Consider the following 24,187-nt stretch of genomic DNA (forward strand, 5'->3'; position numbering starts at 1 on the left):
ATCCAACACATAATTACACGGACGTATCCCCATAACTCGCACACGAACATGCCTAGACCTACATACACCATAGACATAATTAAACAGTACAATTACTTTTTAAAATGCTGGGCCTGGTGGAATAGCCCTGTGATCCCAGCTGTACCAGAGACCGAGTCGGGAGGCTCAGGCCCGGGCTACAGAGTGAGTTCAAGGCCAGCCTTGGCAACTTAGTAAGATTCTGTCTCAAAGGCTTGCAGTGGAGTGTACGGATGGTTAGACAGTGTTTGCCGGGAGAGCCCTTAACTCCCATATTCAATATGCTAGATTCGATTCACAGTAATAGGGGAATAAATGAGAAGCAAATATTAAATTGTTATATTTGCCACTGCCCAGGGAAGGAATTTAGCTGAGCCTTGAGTTATAGTCCTGCCCACTATGATCTCTATGACTCTAGGTGACTTCATTATTTTCAGTCTTGGGTTTTCCGTCTTTAAAATGGGAACGACTGTTGATATTTATGAGAATTACATTAGACAATATGAATATAAGCACTTAATGTAATGCTAACCAGAGAAGAATTATGACTCAGTCTTAACTGTATTCTTTCTATAATAACATTTTATGCCTCAATCTTCGTTGGGAACCAAAAATGGCAATTGAGAAGAAAGGCAACATTAATCTTCCAGAATGAAAGTTTCAGGGATCGGTCTAAAGCCCCAAGCCTAGCCCAGTCAGAAGGGATAGGGCACTGCTTATGAAGAAAGGGGAGCATTCTAGGGGCCTGAGATGCCATTCAAAGGGCAAGGAGTGATAAAAAGTGTAGGACCCGTGGCTTTTATTAGAACCAAGATGGGTGTCTTCCAGGAAGGTGAAAGATGCAGTTGGGTTTCTACACAGAGGCCTCTCACTTCCCTGATAGAAGCTAGAGTCACTTCTATCCAGAGTTCTTACTGGTGCAACTGTAAGCTTTCCCGATGCATATTAAAAAAAAATAATCCATGAATCTCAAAAGTGCAGGTCCCTCTTTGCCACCACAACAAACTTTGTGGACTAGAACGATTTTACAGGTAAATTCTGATTTATTTTTTTAGTTTTTGCTGTTCCACGAGGCTAGTTATGCTTCGATGACTCCAGGGAGTCATCGTGACCCTGTGTAGTCAATGATGAGCAGAGCAACCTTTAGTGGGCTGGAGCAGTAGAAGCTCAAGCTGCCCTCATGGTATATGTCACCCTGGTCCATCCTCTCCACAGACGTCATTTCCTGTTGACTTAATTCTGACAGTCAAGGAAAATGTGCTAGGGTGGGTCAGCAGAAGAAAACTGTGGCAAAGATGAGCATGCTCATATGTGGTAATTGATAATTTCTAATCATGACTTTCTAGGATGCATGAAGGCATCCTGGGGAACAAAGTAGACCTTGTGTCATGTCAGAGCATACGAGTTAAATGGAGCCTAACACATACATGAACACACACACACACACACACACACAAACATACATGCACACACACAAACATACACATGCACATGCACACACACACATGCATACACACACACATGCATACACATACGCACAGACACACACAGATACACACAAACATACACATGCCCATAGAGTTCTCCTTTGTTGTTTGTGCTTGTGATTCCAAAGCCACCCCAGCTCTTTGATACTTTGTTTCCGCTCTGAGTAGCTACAACCTAACCAGCCTCCTATCCTCACACCACCTTTTTTTTTTTTTTTTTTTTTCTCTAAAAGCCTCTTTCTATGCCGGCTGAACAAAATGCCACAGAATTATAACTGATTTCATACCACCACAGCCTCCTTTTCTCTCCAGACTAAAGGAAGTCACAGAAAAAGTGAAAGTATCTCAGAAAGTGAACAGGTCCAATAACGAGAGAAGCAAGCTGTAGTTTCAGGAAAGGAGGAAGTGTCTTCCTCATTGTCTCTTGCCCGGCCACCGAGTCCCTCGGGAATTCTCAACATAAAGAAATTCCGCTGAAGGCTGGAAGCCATGATTCAAGAGGACACGGCTGTCACTAACAGGACTTGAACCTGTTACAGTGCTAAGAAGGGTAGGGAAACAGCTCAGAGCAGAGGGGCTGCTAGGCAAACCCATTCTGTTCATCCTTTCACTCAAATATCTACATAACAATAAGGTTGGCCACCCTAATTTCATCACTCGCATAGTGATAGGAAATCGAGTGGTGTTTTTCTTTACGAAAGCTGATCCGATGATCCTCACAGTCCCTTTTCTACTCACTTCCTTCTATCAACCTGGGGGCTTCCAGGGCTGCAAGCAATGAACTTTCTGTCAGCTACATTTTCACCTAATTAACCCCCCTGATTACAATAATTAGTATTGATTCACTCTTTGAATGACTTCCCAGGTACTCAAGCACAACTCACAGTAGCTATAAACTTCTAGATATGAATATTAGTCAGATGTTCCCTGTCATTTTTCCAGCCCCCCCAAGGATATCTTACAATTTTATCCAGTCACATAAAAAAATAAATAAGAGTCAATAAAGAAATGTTTGTCAGGCTCCATCCTTGCAAAGAAGAGAATTTTTAATACGTGGGAGGTTATAGATCTTGGTCTGTGGTCTGCTGGACACATTTATGTAAATATTCCCGAGGCTCCTACATAAAGGGGCTTAGGGTGCAATTGTTCTTCTCCAGTGAAAGAGACCATTTTACCAGTTTGAATCTTTGCCTATTCCTTTTCTTTTGGTCTCAGGTTAGAATTAAATCTCGTTTCTATGTTTGTGTAGGTCACCGCCCAGGAAAACCATTGCCCACAGAGTGAATAGTAGGTGCAGACCACATTATCTTGTTACTTTTGTCGACATAAAAGCAGGCAAGTTTGCCAACCCCCAGCAATGTACTTTTTCTCTGAGCATAGAGAAAAACACCTTGTTCTGTATACTGGATGCTGGAATTACATGGTGGGTGGGAGAGAGGTATGGGACCCCCCAAATCTGGAAACTGGTAATGTACCAGAGCACCAGAGAAGGGGGGACAAGTAGAAGTCCCCCTGTGTCCAGCCTAACGATGAGCAATCAGAAACTTAAGTGAATATATCACAGCTAAATAATTAGCAATTTAGGGAAAAAAATTCAACACGGTGGTCTGCGAGTGACTTTTTTATTTAAATGAGTTCCTGACAAGCATCTATCGAGCATGGAAGACTGCTTTTCTCTTAGACCACACACACACACACACACACACACACACACACAGTGATTTGCAACCTGTGTGTTAGAATGATTTTTTTTTTCCATGAAAGCAGACCCAGGGTGTGTTGGTAACACTTGGTTAGCCTTAGCCATTACCTTTTATGAGCTCATCCTAAAAGCAATTATTGGTATACCCAAAGCAAGGAGCAGTTCAGATCCCATTGGAACGGAGAGAACATAGCAAGCACGCCTTTAAAACCCACTCTATACACAGTGGATAACTTAAAGGATATTATTACACCGCACACATGTGCTTTGGATGTACCTAAGCTCTGGGAAATATTACCGGTAGGAAATCTCAACTTGCAAAGGCAATTCTGGTAGCTGATAACATTTATGTAAATAATTCCACATTAAGTATTTAATAGTATTTCAACTTAAGTTGAAAAAATTAAAAATTTGTCTCTGAATCTACGGAATAGCTGGTACTTCATAATTGCATTTTTTTAAATATATAAATGGTACATATGTCTCCTTCCTTACTGATAAGGGACAACCCCAATTTGAACCAAACTCTACCAGGAAATATTTGAAACCAATTTTATCTTTTATTTTATTCATTGCAACAATTTCCCTTTTGTTTATCAAATTAGGGTCTTGGTTTTAGTCTATGAGCTTACTAAAACATATCTCATATATTGATCTGGCACAAACAGTTCATTAAGCAAAAACACCAAGACGGTATAAATAAATAGTCTTCGTGGACATCGACATTAAAAAAGAGGATTTTCATGTAAATCAACTACTCATCATTTTAATTTCAGTTCTTTTGCATCTAATGGTTTCAACGTTTGAGAAGTTTGAACCAGATTTTTCCAGTTTCCCTTCTACAGTATTTTCACCTGAGAAACCAATGTTTACCTTACAAAATGAAGGGCGTCTGAATTATGTGAAAGACTTGCCTGGCATAGAAAAGCGGTTTGTAGGAATATAAACATGAAGCAAAGAACAATATATTCCATTGAAACCTTTCACACAACAAAGTAACGGAACAATAGTTTGTGATCAAAATTGGAAAGGCAAAAGTTCTTGTCCTTGGATTTCTAAACTGCTTATCTAGAGATGCCAAAGGGGAAGCTAAAACCTAGGAATGCTGATTACTTAAGCACTAAGCACGTCCCTCTCAACTTGTCTTTTATGCTACAGTCCACAAAAAGGGCACATTAAAAAACCCCCTCGGCAGTTAAGTACAGCAGAAGCAGGTCTGATCAACAAGGCATTTGCCACAACGATAATAGTATTACGAGCATTCCCAATCAATAAGTTTTCTTTCTGTAGTTAACAGAGAGGCAAGCCATAAATCTCTAACTTAATCCAGCCAGCATAACTGCAAAATGCAAAAGAGCTCCGAGAACGGCAGATAATAAATTTTTAAAAGCATAAAACCACAAATAAGCAGACCCAAAGCTCGTCCCTCTGATAGTCCACACAAACAAGATTACAGGAGATAAAAGGGGGTGTTGGAAGGAAAAAAAAAAAAAAAACAGAAAAACCAGCCCCAGACATGCATTAAGCTAGTTTGACAGCTCCATTGTTCGACCAGTCCCATTGTCAGACCCAAAGATGTATTCAGTGCTACAATGTCTGCTAGCAAATAAACAAAAGACTGCATTTTTAAAAGCAGGATGCCAATTCTATCATAATTCTCTCTCTGCTTCCCAAAAGGTCAGCTGTGCCTCCTTCTTGGTCCACGATAGAACCCCCAACACCCATGCAGGAAGCAGGTATCCGCTTTCCCACACAAGAGGACCCAGGACGCCATGCATGAACAGAGGTCTCCAAACAGGTACACATTTTGGCAAACAGGATAAAGTGATCCAAACCTGATAACACGAGAGGACTATTTAGGTGGCTAAGTCCAGATTAGAGTGGTATTTGGAACGCAAGTCTAATATGGAGTCTCCTCAGCTCCTTTTTCCGTGATTATTCCATGCAGAGTGCATAATAATGAAAGAGGCTTAGACATGGCAAAGGAAAAGACGAGCCAACAGCCAGATTCGGAGCCCTTAAAACATCCGCTGGCTGCTCATAGGTAGCGGGGAGCAAATGCATGGTCTGCTTTCAAAAGACAACTAGTGCACATACAAACTCCCTCACAACAGTCCTTCTCCTTTCTCTCCCTGGCGCTCTCTCTCTCCCTCCCAACCTCTTGGTCTCAATTTCATTTCCCTCTCTCTGTCTAGATTCTTTTCTCTCTCTCTCTCTCTCTTTCTCTTCTAAGATAAGGGAGCTGCTTGATTCAGGGCGAGATTAGCGTCTCCACCAGCTCTCGGAACTAGAAAAGCCTACATTAAAAACAAAGGACCCAACAACATACCTTAAAAGCAGCTCCTCATTTCTCATAGTAACAGCGGATTTGGGACAGCGCATGCTTTCTACACTGATAGTCTCAACAAAAGCCAGTTCAGAAGTGCGCTCAAACATCAATGCCACAGTCGCTATTCACTAATGCGCCCCCTCTCCTCTCTCTCCTCTCTCTCTCTCTCTCTCTCTCCACTCTTCTCTTTCAGATGCTGAATAGTACAGAAAAGGGCTCCTGCAGACTCACTAGGAAGAAATAATCCTCGCCGACAAGTTATGTTATCTAGGCATGTTTGTGCACTGCTGTGCTGTGTCTTCTATAGAGAGCTCGTTTGCATGCACTCGAGCCTGGCGTTGGCTCTCCTAATTACCATCTCAAAAACTGGGAAGATTTTAAGCAATTCAGTGACATATCATTTCATATACACACACACACACACACACACACACACACACACACACACACACACACACACACACACACAACCGATCTCACAGCTATCAACTATCAGCAAAGCATCCCGGAGGACTGAGATTTGAACAGGTCAGTGTGCTCAAAAGGATTTTTGCCTCTCTTTTCTGGGACACTGCATTCACAGTTGGATTCATCTGTTCCTCTCCTCTTGTCCTTAGAAAGAGTGACAAGGTCAAGACCCTTAGTCCCACCCTGGACCATAGAGGCAGAGAACAGAGGCTAAGAGACTCGGAAGTGTTTTAACTCTGTGTACGCCAGAGTTCTTATAAATTAAGAACTTCTTTCAACCAGAATCCGGGCATCAAAGCAGCAGGCAACACAAAGATTGTTTGGTCACACTGAATACCTAATTGTCAGATAGAGTAGCTTCATTCCCAAAAGGCAAATGAGTGGTTTAAAAAAAAAAGAAAGAAAGAAATTTTGCCACTCTGCTCCACTATATTCTTGGGGCTTTGAACATAAAGTTGACCGGAGAAATACACATTCCCCTTTCTGTTTATTGGAGTAGGAGTAATTCCATGCATAATTAGGAAGTCAAACAGTACGCAAAGCACACACACAGAGGGAGAAGACAAAATGCTCCGGACTGAACACATAGTCATCCAAAAGGGTAAGTTCAGACATCACTCCAGGGGTGCATACTGACCTTGGAAGTTGAGGACACCCTCAGTTTCTATGGAATAACCTAGAACATTTCAAAACAGACCTGGGTCAACAAATGCTGGTGTGGATCCTGAATGCTCATCCCATCCTACGTCGGCAGGAAGTGTATCTTCCCTATTAAATTCTAGACTTTGAACCGAACCGAGAATAAGAGGGAAGAAAATGATGGTAGGCTTCGTGTTCCCCAATATCTGAAGACCTTGAATAATACACCCAATATCTTGCAAGATCCTTGACTTTTGAACTTGGTCTTAGCCACAGTAGGGATGGGGAGATCTGGGGAGGGCATAGAGGTGAGAGTTCCTCGTCTCTGCTACATAGCCATCCTGATTAGTGTGTCCATTAGACTATGGAAAATAAATGAAAAGATAGCCAATCGCCGTTCCCATTCCTACAGCCAATAAGACATGGCAAACCAGTTGACAAAGATCAGGTTCTGAAACAAGAGTTTTACCTTAAGGACAACTCCATGGCCACACAGCTCTGCTTCATGACACTATGTGAAAATCACTGAGTGAACGTACGAAAAGGAACAGCCTTGCCAGGGAATGCTAGCCTAGGACATCCAACGTGCTCCTTTGAAGTGGGAAAAGAATCATGTAAATGAACTTGGAATCAGAGAGACCTTGGGGAAATAGAGTGTGACCCTCTTCCCCTTGTGGCTTCTACTGAGTGTCGGAGCAGAAGGCTCTTGACCTCCCTGTAGCTCTCTTCGCCCTGTAGTTAAATGGAGCCACCAACTGCTAATTTATTTTAAAGCACGCGAAGAGCCTGTAAAACGGGGTGTGTTTGGTCAGTGCAGATATTAATAAAAAGTGGAATGGTCTCATGGACATCTTGGCATGAGTTAGTCTGACGGGGAAACATAGAGCTACAAGATCAGACCACTGCCGTGCTAGTCCACGAGACTCTTCCTACATTCCAATGGATTATGGAACCGGAGTAGTAATGGCCAGGATTGAACCAAACCACTAAATCTTTTATATCCATCCATTTCCTTTTTGGTCTTGAGACCTAAGTAGTGAGAGCGCTACTGAGTTAAGGGCTTATTACTTATCCCAATTCTACTAAGATGACGGACAGAGGACTTCATGCCTGTTGGCTACCGGTGCTGAATATGGGATTATAGGATGAGTGGATAGAACATGTGTGCTACTTGTAATATTTGCACGCGGTAGAGGAAGTTTGTGACTCCAAGTGCACACTGACTTAACATCTGTTCGTCCTTACACGTCCAACAGACCATCTTTCTCTCTGGTTGAGTCCTCTCACTAAGTATTGATCCAATGAATATTTGTTAAGAAACGGATTCCCTTTTAACCATTGAAATGGGGGTGGGGGAGAAAGATCGTATTATTTTCAAGATATGCACTTTCCTTCACAAATATGAAAAAAAAAAAGCTCCCACCTTAGGCATGAGTTATCACACACGACAACTCAGAAATGTTCCTTTCACACCATTGTGCGCTAAATTTCAAGGTCCCTTTGTGTTGAACCATCCCACAACATTGACAGAGGTGGCATAGTGTCCCACTCTCACCTAAAAAGTTCAAGGAACTTGCCCACGGAACTGCAGATGACCAAGCTCGGGAACTCCATCTACTGCGCCCTCGACACAGAGCTTGGCAGCAGGACTCACTAGGCAGGGCATGGCCTTTAAGGAACATTTAGTGTGATGTATCTGTTACTTTCTTAATGTGATAGTAGCGGCCTGAGAGGAAGGATGGTAAGTTAATGAAAACTTGCTTAAAAGGTTACTCCTCTGACACCAGTTTTACATCAATTCATTTCAAACTTTATTACAATTGAAGAACAAAGCCACGCAGACTAAGTACTCTTGAGGGCAAATTATTATTTGGGCCATCAACAATAGTTAATTTTAATAGTCTTGATTATTAAATTAGGTTTGTAGGGGAAATTTGTTTGAAAGAATTATAGCAGCAATTAGCAGGGAACAACAACAAAAGTATAAATTGTCTCACTGCCCTCTATATTCAAAAAGACATTTTTCACTTCATAAATTAAACCTTTAGCTAAGAATGCAAATTTGGCAAGGGACAAAGTAGGAAAGTGTTGTGATGTGGGAATATTGGTGAGGGTCAGAACCAGTCAGATTTTTGATCTTTCTTGATTCGAACTTCCTAAAAGTTTTTTTGAAAGGTAAATTATATGTGCGTTTATTTCTGTCACAATTTCCAGAATCAAAAGCTAAATTTTCACACGCCGTATTAATGACTCCAACTGTTTTCCGCCTTCTGTGCCTTGTCTTTGCATTTTGACATTTACATTGCAGAAGTAATAAAAAGGCCCCGTTTCAAGAGGAATGTATAATATGAGAAGGCAGAGGATGGAGAGTCTCTGCAGAATCAAATCCTCCTTTGATGAAAGGGGGCGCACTACAAAACCCCATCCTATCTCCCGGAAGCACATCCTCGAAGGACGGTGTTGAGACGCAAGTGCACAGTTGCCGCTTTCAAGTGTTAACAATCGGTTGCTCTTGAAGGGATCTAAGCCTGGGTGCTACAGAGATACTTGCCTATACGAGTTCCTCGTGGTACTTTTCACAACAGTCAAGACACAGAACTAGGCTCGAGGTCCATCAGCAGAGGGATGCGTAAAGAAAGTGTGGTATACGCACACAGCGGAGTTTTATTTAGATGTAAAGAAACATGATGTTGTTTGTGAGAGAATGGATGGAACTAGAGATCACGCTGTTAAGTGAAATAAACCACACTTACACAAATATTCCATGTTTTCTCTCTCCTGCTGGATCTGGATTCAAAATATAAGTAAGTGTATGTAACACAAATACTTATGTGAAAGTAGAAAGGGGATGATGTGAGGGGAAAATGCAGAGAGCTAAGGGGGCTTAAGGGGAAAGATGAGAGGATAACGGGTAGGAGATGAAAAAAGAAACAAGATTGCAAGTTTTCTTAATATAGAAAAGATATATGTATATATACATATATAAGATATACATATATATGGGATAGGGAAGTGATGTAAGTAACAGTAATTGGGAGCAAGGATGAGCTAAGCATAATACTATACACGGATAGATGTGTCATAAAGAAACCCATTATTTTATATGCTCATTGAACAATTAATTTAACACAAGAATTAGAGAGTTGGGGAGTCGGCTTTCCTGGTAAAGTGCCTTCTATGCAAGCATCGAGTCGTTAGTAAACACATACACGCCAGGCCCACTGGTGATGCCTGTTACAGCAGCCCTGGGAGTGTGCAAGGAGAGACAGACAGAGCCCTGTGCCGCACTAGCTGGCTGCTAACCGCTTACAGAGCTCCATCTGCAGGGAAAGATCCTGTCTCAGAAAATACGGGAAAGAGGAAACAGGGTACACGTGATGTAGACCTCGGGTCTCCACACAAATGAGCACACATGTGAACACTGAGAGGCAGAGATGGAAGAATCCTGACGGCTTGCGGGCCAGCCAGCCCGGGGGGAAACAGCCGGCTTCAGGTTCAGTGAGAGATTCGTTCTCAAGGAAATATGGTGGAAGATGACAGAGGAAACCATCTGAAATTCTCTCCTGGCTTTCCATGTGATCTCACGGATCCATACACATATATACTGCACACATGCACACACACATCATATATATATAATATACACACATATACTGTATAAACACACACTATATATAGTATACACACACTATATATACAATATACACACAATGTATATATGCTATACACACTATATACACAGTATACACACTATATAAAATATACATCCTATATAATATAAACACTATATAGTATATACATACTATATAATATAACACAATGTATATATATAGTATACACACTATATAGTATACACACTATATAAAACATACATCCTATATAACATATACACAATATATATAGTATACACACTATATATAGTAAGTACACTGTGTATAGTATACACACACTATATAACTACATGTACTATACTATATATATGTACATATTTTTTTTTCTTTTCTTTTTTTTCGGAGCTGGGGACCGAACCCAGGGCCTTGCGCTTGCTAGGCAAGTGCTCTACCACTGAGCTAAATCCCCAACCCATATATGTACATATACTACATACATACACTCAAAAACAACATATATTGTTACCACAGATGGAAATGTTTTACAAAGAAAATATGGAGTAAATGACTAAATCCTAAAAGAAATAGACCAAGAATAGCAAGTGCAGTGTATACAATAGGCCCTCGGTAACCTTGGTAAAGCCCATGTGCAGATGCAGTTTCTCTCATCGCTGCTGCCATTGAGCAAAAGACACAGCTCTCTTTGACTTAAGCTTGCCAACCCCAGAGGCAAAGGTTTTGTCGGAGTCACGGGGGTCGAGCAGAGAAATCAGCTCAGAGGTGAGTCCCAGGTAGGAATTAGCAGAGTGAGCTACCACCCTGCTCGTTCAGATCGCACTACTCTCAGCTGGCTTGTGCACTACACTGAAAAAGAGAACCAGCTCTCGCAGGTTTCCTCTGGTCTCCACGTAGGTGCTGTGGTAGGCACAAGCTCACACCTACAAGCTCAGGTTCATGCACAGAAATGAAATAAATTAAATATGATAAAAATGAGAAGAGAGCTCATCATTCGAGCTCTAAGTACACAAAAATCCGTAAAGTTAGGACCAGGATCCTTGATCCCCCAATCTTCTGAACGCATCAGGTTCTTGCCTAATGACTCAGTGGCCACTTTCTATAGGGTTTGACGAGACTTTTAGAGATAATATAAAATAACAGCCAGCCAGTGGGAGTAGACAGTGTATCCAAAGGATTCCATGGCCACCAAACATGAATCTATAATATCTATAATGTCCACCCAATGCTCCACCATAGTGACAACCGAATGAGTATCTTCCTGATTGCAAGACACAGAAGTACAGATAGAAGGAAAACATAGCAAACACCAGAACTTTAGAAGGTGCCCCAGACGGAAAGCTACCTCTCCCATCGCCTCACTGTTCAGAAGAGTGTGAACGCATCACTGTGGGTTCAGAACCATCTTCCCAGCCCACCCTGGATGAATTGCCGTCTTCTGAAAGGAAGTTCTGGTCTGCCCCAGTGATGCTCTGTCTTCAAGCTGTGCGGTCTGCTTCTCGGCATCTGCTAGAATGGAAATCACTAATGGCTTCCCCTGTGCTTGTAGGTATGAGCTTGTGCCTACCACAGCACCTACGTGGAGACGAGGGGAAACCTGCGAGAGCTGGTTCTCTTTTTCCTACCATGTGGGGCTGAGAGATCCGACTCGGGTCTGCAGGTGCCTTTACCTACTAAGGAATTTTTTCCAACCCAAAGCTCTGTAACCTTAAAACAGCTATAAAGAGGCAAAACTGCACCTCTCTTTCTGTAAATGTGGGGGTTTGGGACTTGATAAAGTGCAGGTTTGTGGGATTAAATGAGACTTTCAGGGTCAGGAGCAGTCTGAGAGGGACAGTAGTTTGGGTCATATGTTGGCAAAAAGCCAGAGTCCTATAGGCAAGAAGAAGGAAGGAGACTTGGAAATTAGACTTCTTTTTTTTATCCCCTCTTTCTCGGTTCCAAATGTGGCTCTGTTGTATGCAACCAACTTTCTAGTACCAATGTTGGCCTCAGTTCATTTCTCTCCGTGAGAGCGCATTTCTCAGTACATCTTGCAGGCGAGCTCCTTCTCACAACCCCCGGGTTCTGTAGCGGCTTGCATTCTGTCCTGTCCTTCCTGCTTTCGCAAACAGGACACGTGGTTACATTTCACATACATTTCCTGAAGTCAGTTCCTCGTGACGCATATAGGCTTACAGCTTAAGATGGTTTACATTTGATGCCGCTTCACATCGCGCGGATGGGCGTGTAATGGTTTGAGTTCTTCTATCACCATTGCACATACTAATATAGTCAGGGTCTATGCCGTGAATGCCCTAAGAATATGGTTAAGTCATACTTCAAAAGAACACTCCGGACAAGTCGAGCAAAGGCACACAAGTCATGAAGATAGGGCAGAGAGGCGTTAGAAGCTGAGTGAGGAAGGACCCTGCAGCTCATGCTGGGAAGCTTGGCAGGAAGAAGGCACAGAAAGTTCTGGGCTCTAGAAAGAGAACTCTGTTTCTAGTGCGGAGTCAGAACCGAGAGCAGGATGGGGAAGGGAGTGGAGGGGAGTCGCTGTGCAGATAAGACTGGGCGAGCCTTTGAGGGAGATTCTTTGTGACTTGACCACTGTTTATTTGCTGGCCTGTGCACGATGTTCCACTGGAGATCAGATCACTGAATTCAGTAAATACAAAGTATCACGCTACACCTACTGAGGGACCTCTAACTTTGGAGATTAGGAAGAACGTCAAGATGACCAACTTAATGGGCAGCAGAGGTGGGGGCGAAGCCTCACTGTTTGCTCGTTTCTGCTTCTGCTTACTGCAGAGAGGGTGCTCACCCTCCCTGAGAGGCAGAGTCACAGTTTAGACAGGCGGGAAGAGCACAACGGAGGAGCTGACGATAATCCTGATGTTTTCCCACATGGACCACTCGGTAAATGATGCTATTGCTGACTGAAAAGGATGGGGACACACACACACACACACACACACACACACACACACACACACACACACACACACACAAATAAATTCAGAAGCTACTCTGGATTCACTGGGAATGCATTACTGAGTTCAGTATGCCCAAGGGCAGATCTGAGTTGACGAGGCAGTTGGCAACACAGCTATGGGTGAGATCAGCCAGGAGAAGAAGTGAGGCTGGAATAGGAAGAACTGGGTAAAGACCAGAATCCCAAGGGAATCGACAACTGTGGATGAGGCAAGGAGGATGCTGCAGTGTAAAAGAGCTGGACACCTTGCAGGGATGCTTAGACCTAGTTGGAGAAAGAAAATATATCCATAAAAAGTTATGCGTTAGCTTGCCCTAAGTGATGGCAGGAATTGTGTACTTGGATGCTAGAAAACAAGGCAGTGCACATTTAAGGCGGTAGAATTTCAAAAGCTAACAGATAACTGGAGGAATAACCAGAAGCGAGCCTATTTATACCCAGGAGCAGGCTACTTCTGAGTCCGCAAAGTTCCTGAGAAAGGGAGAACGGCAGTGAGCAGAGTCACGCCCAACGGGTCAAAGGAAAAGTCTAGCTTGACTAGACTCTAAGCAAACACTCCGCTAATTGCTTAGCCCCTGAGATAGGTAGGAATGTGCTGAGCTCTTCTCCACCACCTTATCCAGTACATAAATAAAAATAGCCAATGTGCAGGGTCTGAGGGAGGAGGCCGAATCGCACCTTCAGGAGAGGAGAACAATTATGTACAACCAAGACATGTTTCTAACTGGCATATTTCCACATTCCCCCAAAAATTCAGCAGCAAAAGTAGTTCTTGAAGGTTTCTGTGAATTTTTCCTCTTAACGATTTCAAAAGGGAAAGGAATAATAAACTCTAAAACTATGTCATACGTAGAGTTTAAAGTGTTGTATCAATAAGGAAAAGTGCCTATAAGTGTACAGCTCACCAAATATTGATGGACGGATCATCCACAGTCAACCAGCACCCAGATCAAAAACAGCTTGGTTAACTAGGGATGTAGCTCAGTGGTAGAGGACCTTCTCAGCCTCTGTAAGGCCCTAGATTTCATCACCAGGATGTCAAAACACCAATCCAAACCAATCTAAATCCTTGTGTCTATTTTTGGGTTTGTAACCAAAGCATGATCTGTTGACTATAAATAGAAGTTATCTAGAATGTATGCACAAAAAAAAAAAAAAAAAACAAAAAAAAAAATGCCAGAGACCATGAGGCCATTTTGAACAATGCTTTCTCCGGAATGTGCCCAATTCCCACCATTTGTGCTCTCCTAGTTCAAGTCACCATGTCTAAGGTCTCTCCCAGTCTCTTGCCAGTCTCTTGGGCTCTGATGGCTCCCATGCATGTGAACCAGAGTTATTGAGCATTAAACCATGGCCAAAGGAGTATCAAGCTAAAATGTCAACCGAATTTCAAACTTCCTGCCTCTTTCCTACAATTCAACCCATTAAGATCTACCTCAATTATGCTCTTTGCACTTTAAACTTCTTCCAGTCCTCAGAGATAATATTTCTCTTTCTTCTGGGCTTCTATTCATACTACCATTTTCTAACCTGACAAAGTTTTAGTGGCTACCAGCACCTCACTAGGTACATGCTTGCCCATCTGGTTATGCTCAGTAAACATTGGAGATTTTATATATATATATATATATATATATATATATATATATATATATATATACATATATATATATATATGGAGAGAGAGAAAGGGAGAGAGAGAGAGAGAGAGAGAGAGAGAGAGAGAGAGAATACCTTGATGGAAATGATACACAAAGATTCTACAGTATCATCTGTTTTTCTTTTTTTTTTTTTTTTTTTAAGGCTTTTTTTGATCCTCGTGGTGACTCAGCAACTCTTTCTCTGAAGGACAACGATATCGGCTTTCTAAGTCTGAATTGCATTATGGGGTATCCAGAAGGAAGACTAGACTCTGCCTCTGTCTTTGAGGAATTGATAATCAAGTTTGGAAGAAGACAAGTTTCAGGTGAGTTGAACAGTTCTTATGCCGTGAAGTTCTATGAACCATAAGAGCTCCAAGACACAGCATATGGTAAGAGTCAGCGCGAGCAGATGAATGCCTAAGGAGAATGTAGTGTGCACACACAGAGGAGTTCCCTGTGAAGGGTGAAAGGATGCCATTTTTTTTTTTTTTTTGAGAAAACAGATGGAACTGAAGCTCATCATGTTAAGTAAAACAAGCTAGACCCAGAAAGACAAATAGCACGATTCTACTCTCACACCCATAATCTTGATCTAAATATACTTACATACATATATAATGATATTAATGTAGAAAGGGGACTATATTTGTGGAGAAAGGGTCTAAAATGAGGGGGAAAGAAACAAAACAGGGTATGAAAGACAAAAATAAATACTTGTTTCCTTTCACATAGATTGAAACACTAATACCTGTATATTATGACATATAAGGCAGACTGTTTGTGAGGAAGGGGACCGGTAGGAGTTGAGAAGGAAGAATGAAGAGGTGGGTATATGGGGCGGGGTGACTATGGGCAAAATACAATGGTATATATGATGGAAATGCCATCAATAGGCACGTCATTCTCTATTCCAACTAAAAATAAGTTAAAATGTACCAGGAAGCAATAAATAAGCACATAAAATGGAGAAGGGGGCAGTGTTACCTAAACACACAGAGATAACCTTGTAGGGAATGCTTTCATTTGATTAGGCCATGTGTGCAGGCGGTGAGGATCCCACTCGGAGATGACAAGTTTGAACATAGAGGAGGCCAGGAAAGTAAGCCCCAGGAAAGTAATCGGTGTGGGCAGACAGAGGCCACACTATGGATCATGTACACTGGGAAAAGGAATCTGTATTTGATATACTAAGGATGGATATGTTGTGGAACTTCTGGGTCAGCAAATGACAAAATTCTCTCAATAAGACAAGGAGGTGAAAAGTAGATTGGGCAACCAGTATCTCACGAATATAGCTTACTAGCCTCAAAGGAGCATAAGAACTCTTGTAGAGAAAAAAGGTATCTAGACTGTGATCATGGTCAGATAAAAGGGAGGCCAGTTAGCATGGACATAGCAAAACATGCTCGTCTCCCCATCACTATTTTACCAATGACAACCCCCAGTGTGTTCTGTTCCCTACCTGTAAAACTACCTAGATGCCTGTATTTGTCAGCTGGGCTGCTATAACAAAATACCACAGACCAGTGCCTTAAACTATAGAAATAAATTCACAGAGTTCCGGAGGCTGACAGTCAAGCTCAAGGTGTCAGCATGGACGGTTGCTTCTGAGCATCTCTCTTCCATTGTGGTAGCATCTTCCCTGGGCCTTTTCTCTGCTTACAAGGCTGCAGTCCCCTTGGGTTGAAGAACCACACTTTGTGTTTTTGTAAGCTTAATTATCCTTCAGAAGTGCTCTTTTTACACAATCATTCTCTCGGGGAACTTGAGGGGAATTATTACAGAAATCAGACTACTGTGTTGTGATTCTTAGGATTTTTTAAGGAAATGGGTAAGTTTTAAGTTGTTTCTCTATGTTGCATCTCTCTCTAGCTCTCTGTGTCTGTCTCTATCTCTCTGTCTCTCTATGTCTCTTTCTCTTCAGTAAGTATGGGGTATTTCTATAGACTAAACCATGTTCTCTTCCAAACCTACTTATCTCTACCATATCATCTAACATTGTTATGTGCATCTATCTATCTATCTATCTATCTATCTATCTATCTATCATCTAAATAGCTCTTTCTATCTTTAATCTATCATCTATCATCTCCACTATCTTTATCTATCTATCTATCTATCTATCTATCTATCATCTAAATAGCTCTTTCTATCTTTAATCTATCATCTATCATCTCCACTATCTTTATCTATCTATCTATCTATCTATCTATCTATCTATCTATCTATCTATCTATCTATCTATCATCCATCTATCATCTATCAATCTATCTGTCCGTCCACCCATCCATCCTTACATCTATCATCTATGTATTGACTCCATCCATTCCACGTCTTTGGCGCCTACATGCTGACGGAGATACGCCCTTTCAGAAACATTTCGCCGCACTTCCTCTCCACATTGAACAGACTGCTCTTTCACCATATTCACGCTTCCATGTCATAATTTGTGTGGAAAATCGGATTATTTTGGTGATTTTTCATGCTCTGCCCCTATCATGTGACCTTAGAGTGCACTAGAGTGGGTAGGCTACGGACATTCACTCTACCGGGAGCGAGCTTGACTATGGAATCTGCTTCCAGTATTAAATATAAGCAGACACTGTGTGACATTTTCCTGTGTGGACAGGGTCTGTTAGGTGTTGTGGCCCATCACGATAAAAACCCATACCAGGGAATCTGCTGCCTTTTCCACATGAGCCCCCAGAACGCACACAAGAAGGAGATCTGGGCCTCCTCTAGAACAGGAGCCAAGCACAGCTGACTCATGGCCTGAAGGAGAACCGTCCAGCCTACATGTGACAAACTACCCTTGATGCTGTGGCTTGCAGAAGGAAGAATGGGTGTTTCCTGCCGCAGGTCACCCCAGTGTGGACGTCATCCTCTGTGTGCAGCTTACTGTGGCAACTGACGAGTCAACTCATCCCTTTGAATATACTACAGTAAGTATCTGCTTCTTGAGAACAGAGACGCTGATGGCTTACACAATCCCAGTGCTTGCAGGGGTGACTGATACCCAGTAGATGTCCAGTACACACTGCACCATGGTACGAGTGAGCCAACTAGTTGAAGATGTAGGATGAAGAGCGGTGTGGGAGAGCCACGTTTGAGGACACGAGAGGATGAATGTGTGGGATGGAAATGGAGTGTGGGCTGGTGGCCAGCCTCATTTCAGGGCTGTGGGATTGAAAGGTGACCTGCAAGGAGGATGGAGGGTTGAAACCTGCCTTGGTATACCTACGTAGTAAGGCAGTGTCTCAAGAAACTGAAAACAATCATCACCAACACTAACCGAACAACAACAAAAACTCACATTAATCAAGACTGAGAGGACGAAAACCAACAAGCAAAAGCACGATTTGCCTTTTCTATTCCGACGGCCACAGCAGAGGTACAGCTCAGTGGGTACTGCGTCTGCCTAGCATGCACCAAGCTCCATGGTGGAACAGGGTGGCACACAACTGCAATCCTTGTCCTTGGAAGGTAGAAGCAAGGGGATCAGGAGTTCAAGGTTATCCTCGATACATAGCAAGTCTGGTGTGTGTGTGTGTGTGTGTGTGTGTGTGCCCATGCATACACATGCATGCATGTGTGTACACTCAGATTATTAAAAGTTCCAAATTGCAGAAGCAGCATGCGACAAGCACACGGACACTGCTGTTACGGCGCCCCAGCTACTGAAGTGGTTGTTCGTGGGAACTCCTTTTTACCTATCCAGCCTCTGAAATGGTTGCCGTTCTTGTTTGTAGCCACATGTAATTTTGGGGAAACAAAGGGCAAAAGGAATGACACTCCTCCACAGAATTCAAGAAAGCAAAACTATAGAATACAATTTTATTTATTCTCCCATCAAAGAGATCCAGATATCTCTTCATCTGATCTAGACAACCTGTCTCCTTTGGTCTGCTGATGGTTTTATTCCTGACAGGCAAGCGTTATACCACGTCTGAGCCTTTGGAGGGCCTCTGTTCACCAGCAGCCTCTGCCGTCTGTCCTCCTCAACCTCTATCTCAAGGGATGTCCCGACAGGGACACTTGCCACATTCCCTTAGACCGCATGTTATTATCATGTCCTTAGAATGGCGTGAAGAATTCCAAATTCATTATCTGTCTGCCACTGAGTTCTGTAGATTTTCGCCTTACACCGAATGGATGACACACACGTGTACAACGTACACACCCATACACACACCAATGTTACCTCTGCATTTTCCACCATGTTTTGAGAGAACATGGTGTCTGTTTGCTGCCGATCATAGCCCAAGACTGAAGATGCTGTTCAGTGCATTCGAAAGTTACAGCCGCCAAACTCATGCTCTCTTTAAGTTCTGTACTTCAAAAGGAACATTTCATAGGGAGACCACACGTGCACTCATACAGACTCACCACGCACAGAGAAAACAACACACAGGCACACGGAGAGACTGTAAGCATTAGAACACGTTTCCTTTTCATACCTAGCGACGGAGCCCGATGGCGGAGCACCTGGAAAACCATCAGGGTGATGCAAAGCTGAAGAGAACGCAGACTGCTTCTAAACCATACCTACACCGTGCTGACCCGAGCTGAGTAGCAAGCGTTGGGGCACTGGTGGGCAATGTACTGAGTCCCACTTCTAGGCTGTTACAGACTAGAGCAAATAGTTATCTACACAGAAGTTTCCAGAAGACCATTTCCTCCCTCTGCCTATATTTAGCATCCGGCTACAAATGGAACTTATCAACTATATTATATAAGGATATATATTATACTGAATTCCCACTGAGCATACGACATTATATTACTAAAGCTTTACTATTAACATGTTCTTAATTTAGATGTCATTAACGCAGACTTAGTGACGATTTGGACACAGGGCATGATTCTCTCTAAAAACAACGGTTCCTGTTTTTAATGATCATAAGAGCAATTTAGGGTCACAGTGTTGCTTTGAAATGCCAATAAGGATAAAAGAAACCAGTGTAATCATCTGCATCCAACCGGAAGAGACACTGTTTCACTTTTGCTATATTTTCTTTTAGGCATTTCAATGTATATATTTCATCTTCTTTAATATAAAATTGGCATTGGGCTTGACTAAAAAATCTTTTCTTTTTAATTGACCTGTATTTGTGTATCTGTGTTGGGGGCTGTGCACATGAATGCAGTGCACATGGGGACCACAAGAGGGTGTTAAGACACACAGAATTGAGTCTATGTGCCGTTTTGAGTCCTCTGGGCTGCTAGCTTCTGAGACACGCGTCTTCATTTCACTGCTGTCCGGTAACTTACTTCTCTTTTTCTTAAACAGAGTTATTCAGGTGCTTTCTAAGTTTTCACACATGTCTTTATCACTGAGATGAAAAGTCTATTTAAATCATTATTTATTTTATTCATTTGCATGTGGGTGTGTGTATGAGAGAGGTGACGGGGGAGAGAGAGAAAAAATTATGAGACCACGCATGTATATAATGTCTATATCACCTATGTGTGGATACTCTCAGAGGGAAAGGACCTGGGGTCCCTGGAGCTGTGTTTACAGGTGGTTGTGAGCACCCAGGGTTGGTGCTGGAACCAAACTCTGGAAGAGCAGCAGGTGGTTTGAACCACTGAGCCGTCTCTCCAACAAAGAGAATTCTTAAGCCAGTGGTTCTCAACCGGTGGCGACTCCTCTGACAAACCTCTCTCTCTCTCTAAAAACATTACATTGCAATTTATAACGATCGCAAAGTAACACTTATGGAGTAGCAAAGAAATTAATTTTGTGGTTGGGGGTCGCCACAACATGAGGAACTGTATTAAAGGGCCACAGCTCAGCAGGCTGAGAACCACTGTCTTAAATACTAACATTGGTAGGCATTTCTCATTTTCTTTGGAGAGAACTACCTTAGGCTTAACCATACATTTCTAAATTGCATTGCTGGAGATTTACACTTGCCGACACACCCTCCCCAGTATAATTCATGCCTTGCTGGTCTCTGAAGCACACTATTATTTAATTTTACATTTGCAAGTATGATGAGTGAAAACATATGACTTCACTGCTTTATTTACATTTCTTTGAATATTAGTGAAGGTGAACGTTTCCCCCAGTGGTGCTGTCATTTGTCTACCTTTACGGCGAGTTTATGCGCCTCAGCCATAAACCAGAGATTTCTAAATGGAGTTGTGGCAATCTGATACATAGCTGTGCTGTAGGTTTTAAGACAGGACCTTAAAATTAATTTCTAGTTCATTTACTTTATCATATAAATAAAGATTGGGCTTATTTTATTTTTATACAAAAATGGCCTGCCCTGAAATATTGGTATTTACCTTTATGTTTGGCTGTGTTTTTATCTTGGGGTTTGATTCATGTACAGTTAATTTCCATGCTTGAGATAAGATGAAGCAGCAACACGGGTTTTTCCCTCTTCCCTACACGGGCCTCTTCGGCAGTGTTGTTTATTGTCTGACCCATTTCCTAGTGGGTTTGAAGATAAGATACATGTCTTTATTTATTAGACTCCATGCTTCTGAGTCCACCTGCCATGTCTTATGTTTAAATATGAGTGTTTAGTATTATTTTATAACGTCTGATTATCCCGTCGATCTCTCCTTTCAAAGGAAGTGTAAATCATTTTTTTCCGTTTGAAATGACTCTAATACACTGTTTTCTTGAGGGCTGAGCCTGGGCTGTGGGGAGGGCCTGGGCACACTAAGCAAACATTTGACCACTGACACACACCCCTGGTCATCCTTCCAGGCTTTTAATTGGCATTTGTTGTGAGAGAAAAAGTAGCACCTTCATAGGTCTTGCTTCTTACATCTAGAAGCATCCGTAGACGCCAAATCTACTAAAATTTCAATGTCTTCTCTCTTAGGAAAAGCAATATTTACTTCAAATACTTTCAATGTCAGGGAAGTCATTGATCAAAGTACTTGTATGATCTCTTTGAATCGTTCCAGATTTTTAGTTGGTTATTTTTTATTTTTGTACATATGTTCATCTTCTTTGTAAGTGACGGGAGTTTTTATCTTTGTATTTCTAATGGGCATATCTTTCATTTTAATTAAATGGCCTTTTATGATGATAGGACCTTCAGGGACATTGATTAGCAAATGATGGTAAAGTTGTACCTTGTCCATCTCTGGCCAGTGGTTCGTTTAGGAGAGCGGTCTTTTATCGCATTCTACATGTCCCTGTCTATCTGAAAGCCTCATGCTTTGTTCCAATTTTAGGGACAGGCTTAGTTTTACTGGGAACGGCTTCGGAATTTTTCTTAGTGTCTTATGCAATGATTTATTATGCTATGTTACACATTATAAATTTAAAACAGCCTTTTATATTCTTGCAAAATACCATATTAAATTGTAGAGTATGATTCTTCCAGTGTACAATCCTATCTTTGGATTATGTCAAGGGCCATAAATTGATACATCATCTTAACTAGAAAGCTCAAAGAATACATTACTTTTTTTTATTAAAAAAGCAAATGATGTGGCTTGACTAAACTTAGGAAACACATTTTAAAGAGTCTCCTTATACCTGTTTTATTAATATACTATATTCAAGTGGTGTGTGTATGTGTGTGTGCGTATATATATATACATGTATATATATATCACTTGAATATATATATATATACACGAGTGTATATATATTCAAATATGTATATACTTTATCTTATTGCAGTATTTATAATAATATTTCACATTTGAGGAATTGCAAGTATGGAATAGACTTCTAAGTTAGTAAAGTTTTAGTACATTCCTAAACAAAAAAAAATGTAAAAAAACAACATATCTTTAAAGAACCGTCACCTAGTTTTCACTATTGACTGATGAGGTCATTTTAATTTATCAACCATTTTGCTGCCTGTGTTTTGGAATCAAGAGTCTCTGCCGCCTTGCCAATCTTAATTTCTTTCATTAATACCTTGAGACATGTTTCAAGTGGTGGAGTCAAATTGAAATGGCGGAACTAAAATTAAAGATTCCTGCTGCCAAGGAGGCTGTCCATGGCTGACCTTCAGAAGAAGCGCCTGGTGACCCCGGCGCTTGCGCAAGTAGAGAAAACAATTTCAACACTTCTCAGGGTTATTTCTTTAACATTCCCATCAGTTACACCTTACGTGGGACTTCTCGAGGCCACCGAAAATCCTCACAGCACAGTTAGTTTTCTTCCCCTTTCGTGGACTCACATCTAGCGATCCTCGATCATTGTACTTCCGGTTACCAGCGCTCATTCATACTATCCTGGCAACAATGCTGGCCACTCGATGAGAGGACCAAGGGAAAATCAATTGAACTCTTCATTAAGGTTCTACCATAGACCCTGTAAGTGCTCTTTCAACTGCTTGAATTCATTAATCCAATTTAATTTAAAAATTACTGAATAGTTTATGTATGAGGTAGATACTTAATCTGATAATATGACACTCTTTCCTCTTTCAGAGTTCTATTAAAAGTTTAATTTCTAATAGTCCAGTATTAATATCTAATTAATTTCAATTTTAAGAGATAACTTAAAAAAAATCACCCATTCTGTCTTTTAAACTTTCATGTGGTGTATTTGTCTCATAGGAAGCCCATAAATTTCAGAGGTTAAATGTAAGAGGACAAAACAAATAAGTATTTATGAGATTAACCAAATTTGTATAAAACTTGGTCATGTCCACATTATAAAATATCACTTCTTAATATTAGAGAGGTAATACACTCTACTGGATCTTTTATGCATCTCTAGCCAATAATGAAAAATTAATCTTTTGATTTTTTTTTTGCTTTATAAATAGTTTGAAATACAAAAAAAAAAAAAAAAAAAAACCCTATTCTTGTGCTTCAAGATTTATGCTAGCGGGGCTGGGGATTTAGCTCAGTGGTAGAGCGCTTACCTAGGAAGCACAAGGCCCTGGGTTCGGTCCCCAGCTCCGAAAAAAAAAAAAAAAAAAAAAGATTTATGCTAACAATGTAAAAATTCTACTGTTACTTTGTACTATAATTAAATCAACAAAAGGGGAAATGAATCAGTCTTCTTTGGGACATTTCAAAGGTTGATCCAAGAATGATTAGAATTCCCCTCTCAAAGTAAGTAAAGTTTCTGAATTTTGATCTCAATACACAACTACTTTGACCAGAATTTCTGTCTGGCAAGTCCACAAATTTCCTAGGTTCAAAGCTCAAGAGGCTAACATTTGCAAAGAGACATCACCTTCCAAATGGTTAGACAGGGCAATTCCTAATGGTTGGCTGCAGTTAACAGTATAACCATCGCCATGGTAACTGTTAGACTCAGCTTTTTTTTTTTTTTTAAAGACCTACTCACTGGTCTTTAGAG

General features: G+C 41.4%; 1 protein-coding gene across 13 annotated transcripts in view; it reads right to left on the reverse strand.

Moving 5' to 3' along the window:
* Positions 1-24,187, reverse strand: part of Celf2 (CUGBP Elav-like family member 2) — an 821,906-nt gene that overhangs the window by 309,701 nt on the left and 488,018 nt on the right. For 4 of the 13 annotated variants that reach the window (XM_032884474.1, XM_032884465.1, XM_032884460.1 and 1 more), the window contains exon 1: positions 5,537-5,939. The exons of 4 other annotated variants lie outside the window; for them this stretch is intronic. In XM_032884474.1, coding sequence (XP_032740365.1) covers positions 5,537-5,643 — 107 coding nt within the window. In that variant the 5' untranslated portion in view covers positions 5,644-5,939. Of the gene's footprint in view, positions 1-5,042; positions 5,940-16,212; positions 16,217-24,187 lie in introns of those variants that run through there. 5 more of the 13 variants (XM_032884473.1, XM_032884472.1, XM_032884459.1 and 2 more) reach the window with 4 other exon arrangements.

This window comes from Rattus rattus, chromosome 14 (assembly GCF_011064425.1).
Source record: "Rattus rattus isolate New Zealand chromosome 14, Rrattus_CSIRO_v1, whole genome shotgun sequence".
Lineage (NCBI taxonomy): Eukaryota > Metazoa > Chordata > Mammalia > Rodentia > Muridae > Rattus > Rattus rattus.